The sequence below is a fragment of the Coturnix japonica genome, chromosome 24 (assembly GCF_054131305.1).
Source record: "Coturnix japonica strain WE chromosome 24, WE-NBRP24, whole genome shotgun sequence".
Lineage (NCBI taxonomy): Eukaryota > Metazoa > Chordata > Aves > Galliformes > Phasianidae > Coturnix > Coturnix japonica.
Window position 1 is genome coordinate 7,036,378 of NC_140686.1, and position 3,600 is coordinate 7,039,977.

General features: G+C 42.1%; 1 protein-coding gene across 1 annotated transcript; it reads right to left on the minus strand.

The window, feature by feature from the left end:
• Positions 1-1,161: 1,161 nt before the first annotated feature.
• LOC107306911 (olfactory receptor 6B1-like) lies at positions 1,162-2,082 on the minus strand. The gene has a single exon (XM_032441620.1). The coding sequence runs from the start codon at positions 2,080-2,082 to the stop codon at positions 1,162-1,164; it is 921 nt and encodes a 306-aa protein (XP_032297511.1).
• Between the last annotated feature and the right edge of the window lie 1,518 nt (positions 2,083-3,600).

Genomic DNA, 3,600 nt, shown 5'->3' on the forward strand with positions numbered 1-3,600 from the left:
AGAGCAAAGCTGAAGGGAAGCAAGAGGGAGTCAGATGACCCATCACCACCTTATATGCGTTCCCCCTGTGTGGGGATGATATCATCACAGCGAACAGTCTTCTGGGGAACGTAGTTTTTTTTCTTTGCTGTGTGGAGCTGGGGCATTAACACTTTAGTCCCCAGTACACCACATGATGTGATGATATAGAATACTGATGATCATAAAACCATGACATGAGCACTGACATGACTTCAGCAAGGTTTTTGACATTGTGTCCCTTGCTAACTTCATAGATAAATTCCTGAACTATGGATTACATAAGTGAACGGTGAAGTGAATACAAAGCAGTCTAAACTGTCAGAGTTAAAAGGGTTGTTATCAGGGACCCAGAATCCAGCTGGAGGCCAGTCTCTAGTGGTGTGCCCCAGAGCTTCATGAAGATGATAACAGGGCTGGAGCTTCTCTCCTACTAATAAAGGCTGAAGTAGCTGGGCTTGTTCGTCCTGGAGAAGGCTTTGGGGTGACTTCATCGGAGCCTTCCAGTACTTAAAGGGAGCTTATTAGCATGAGGGAGACCAACATTTTACATGAGCAGATAGTGAGAGAAGGAGAAATGATTTTAAATTTAAACAGGATATATTTATATTAGATATTGGGAAGAAATTCTTTATTCAGGGAGTAGCAAGGTACAGGAACAGGTTGCCCAGATTTGAATACCTCATCCCTAGTTCAAAGCTATTATAATAAATGATTCTATGATTCTATAAATAGCAGGCCTTTAGGGGAAATGTAGAGAAAATGTTACGATCAGCTTAGAGACCTTAGCTCTATATAGAACTCTGAGACTAACACTCATACAAGCCTAGGGAGCAAAGACACTGGGAGCAGATTCTGAGACCCATAGCTGAGCTACCTTCTGTTTTACCCAGTTGTTGGGCTCTGTTCCCCTAGCTGCTTGCTTTCCTCATGTAGGGTGATGGGCTTTCCTCTGTTTTCTCTCTGCTTTTTCTTCAGGATCTTCCAAATCTTTTAGATCTCAGAGGTGAATGTCAGTAAATTTACCACAACCTGTTCCATATTACTGTTGCACAATAGAATGAGAGTTATGATGGAATTTTATAGTGAATGAAGAAAATTCTTGCAAATCTCAACTTGAAATTTCTAGGAGAAGATGTCCCTCTAGCATATTGTTTTCCTAAGAGCAATCTTGAATTCCTGATTCCTCAGACAATAGATGATTGGGTTGATGAGCGGTGTTAAGACAGTGTATATCACAGAAACCAGCTTGTTGGAGCTGAAGGAATCAATTGGCTGAGGCCTGGCATAGATGAACAAGGAGGCTGTGTAGAACACTGTAACAACTAAAAGATGAGATGCGCAGGTAGAGAAGGTCTTGTAACGGCCCTGGGATGTGGGAATGCCCAAGACAGCAGAGATGATGCACACATATGAGGCCACAATCACAGTGAGTGGTACCAGAAGGATGAGTAGGGCTAGTAAGAAATCCATAAGCTCAGCTAGTGATGCGTTGGTGCAGGCTAGCTTCAGCAAGGGAGATACATCACAGAAGAAGTGGTTGATGATGTTAGGCCCACAGTAGGTCTGATGTGAAATGAAGTAAACCTTCCCTGTGGAAATCAGGAAGCCACTCACCCAGGAGCCAATAGACAGATGAGCACAAAGAGTGCAGTTCATGATTATTGGGTAATGCAAGGGCATACAGACAGCCACATAGCGATCATAGGCAATGACAGCCAAGAGAGTGCACTCTGTGCAGGCCAGTGCCAGAAAGAAGAATAACTGGACCATGCAGCCTGTGAAGGAGATGCCTTGGCTCTTAATCACCAAGCTCACAAGCATCTTGGGCACTGTGACAGAGACATACCAGATCTCCAGAAAGGAAAGGTTGCCCAGAAAAATATACATTGGCTTGTGAAGCTGGATATTTGTCCTGACAAGCACAACAATCATTGCATTTTCTGTCACTGTCAGCACATAAGCCAGGAAGAATATCAAAAAGAGCAGGATCTGGATCACTGGTTCACCTGGAAAACCAACCAAAATGAATCCAGTCACGGAGGTCTGGTTATCTGAGGGCATGCTGGTAATCCCACAGAAGTTGCTGTGAACTTTGTAGGAGAAGCAGATGTAGCAGCAATTTGAACATTCACTCAGGCTAGCTTATAAAGCACAGGCTGGCAGCAGAAAATCTGTGTTTATAGCAAGAGCTGGCTGGATTTAAAAAAAAAAAAAACATATTAGTTGCAATTAGATTTTCATAATGAAAACCAAACAAAAGTGAAACAAAAAATCCCAGCCACCAACAGTAACAATACATCAACTTCGCAAATTAACACTGAGAATAACAAGAATCTTGACTAGTCAATAACGTGTACACACATAGAGGTACTTGAGGTATTTTCCAAAGTAGATAGAAGGGTTTTTCAAGGACCCTTTCTGGAAATACAATTAGGATCATGATCAAACAGCTGTCAGTTATATTACTGATCTAGGTCTCAGGTATCTTGTGATACGAACACAGCACAACATCCTACATACTACATATGGAAAGGAGTACAATGCTCAGGATATACAGATATGCATATATGTGTGTCTGTCATTTTCTTTTGTTTTACACAATTTTTTTGCCAGTCTCCACATTTCTCCTCACCCAGAGCTCCACCAGCTATTACTGTATCAGGACATTGAACTTTAGTGCTTATGAGCTCCTCTGGACAAATTTAATTGAACCATGTCACTAAATGTTAAGGTTAGTCATCCTCGTGTGAATTATCAGGGCATCTTCATAGAATGTTTCATATAAACGGCTTTAATGTAATTTTTAAATGTAGTTGCATATCTTCTATTGCTAGTCTTTAATACTGAGAAAGGACCTGTCTCTGCTTGAGTTAGGGTAGATAGATCTCCTCATTATTAACAATATAGTCCTTGGCCACTAACTGTGATTCGTTTGGCCCTCACTATGGTTCTAGTTAGGAATGAATTAAATATTTCTGGATGATGCTGTCTCTGTGGCTTGCACTTACACTACTTTGGAATTACACAACAGTAAACAGAACATAGGCACTACATTACATAATAGTTATTGCACTGTGGGGACTCATGGCAACATTGAGGCATCTGTAAAAAGTGAATGCAATTTTACCTGCCAAAGATATCTTAGTCACTTGCTTGGAGTTAAGAGATATGACACAAGTCCTGCAGAAGATCTGTGGCTTTCCAGAGCAGAGCTTCCAGACTACCTCAAGAGGTCTAAAATAGCACTAGATGCCAGTGTTTAAGGACTTAAATTCTCAGTCCATTGTCATACACAAATAAGTAGGTGAGATGTCAGTAGCTGGGTGGACAGGGGGGAGCAGTAGATGTAGTCTACCTTGATTTCACTAAGGCTTTTGATACTGTCCCCCATGACATCCTTATAACAAAGCTAAGGAAGTATGGGATAGAGGAGTGGACAGTGATGTGGGTGGAGAATTGGCTGACTGGCAGAGTGCAGAGAGTTGTCGTTGGCAGTGCGGTGCCTGGCTGGAGGCCTGTAAATAGTGGCGTCCCCCAGGGGTCTGTGCTGGGTCCGGTTTTGTTCAACATCTTCATCAA

Coding starts and splice junctions, on each gene's coding strand:
- LOC107306911 (XM_032441620.1), bottom strand. CDS start 2,082: ATGCCCTCAGATAACCAGACCTCCGTGACTGGATTCATTTTGGTTGGT.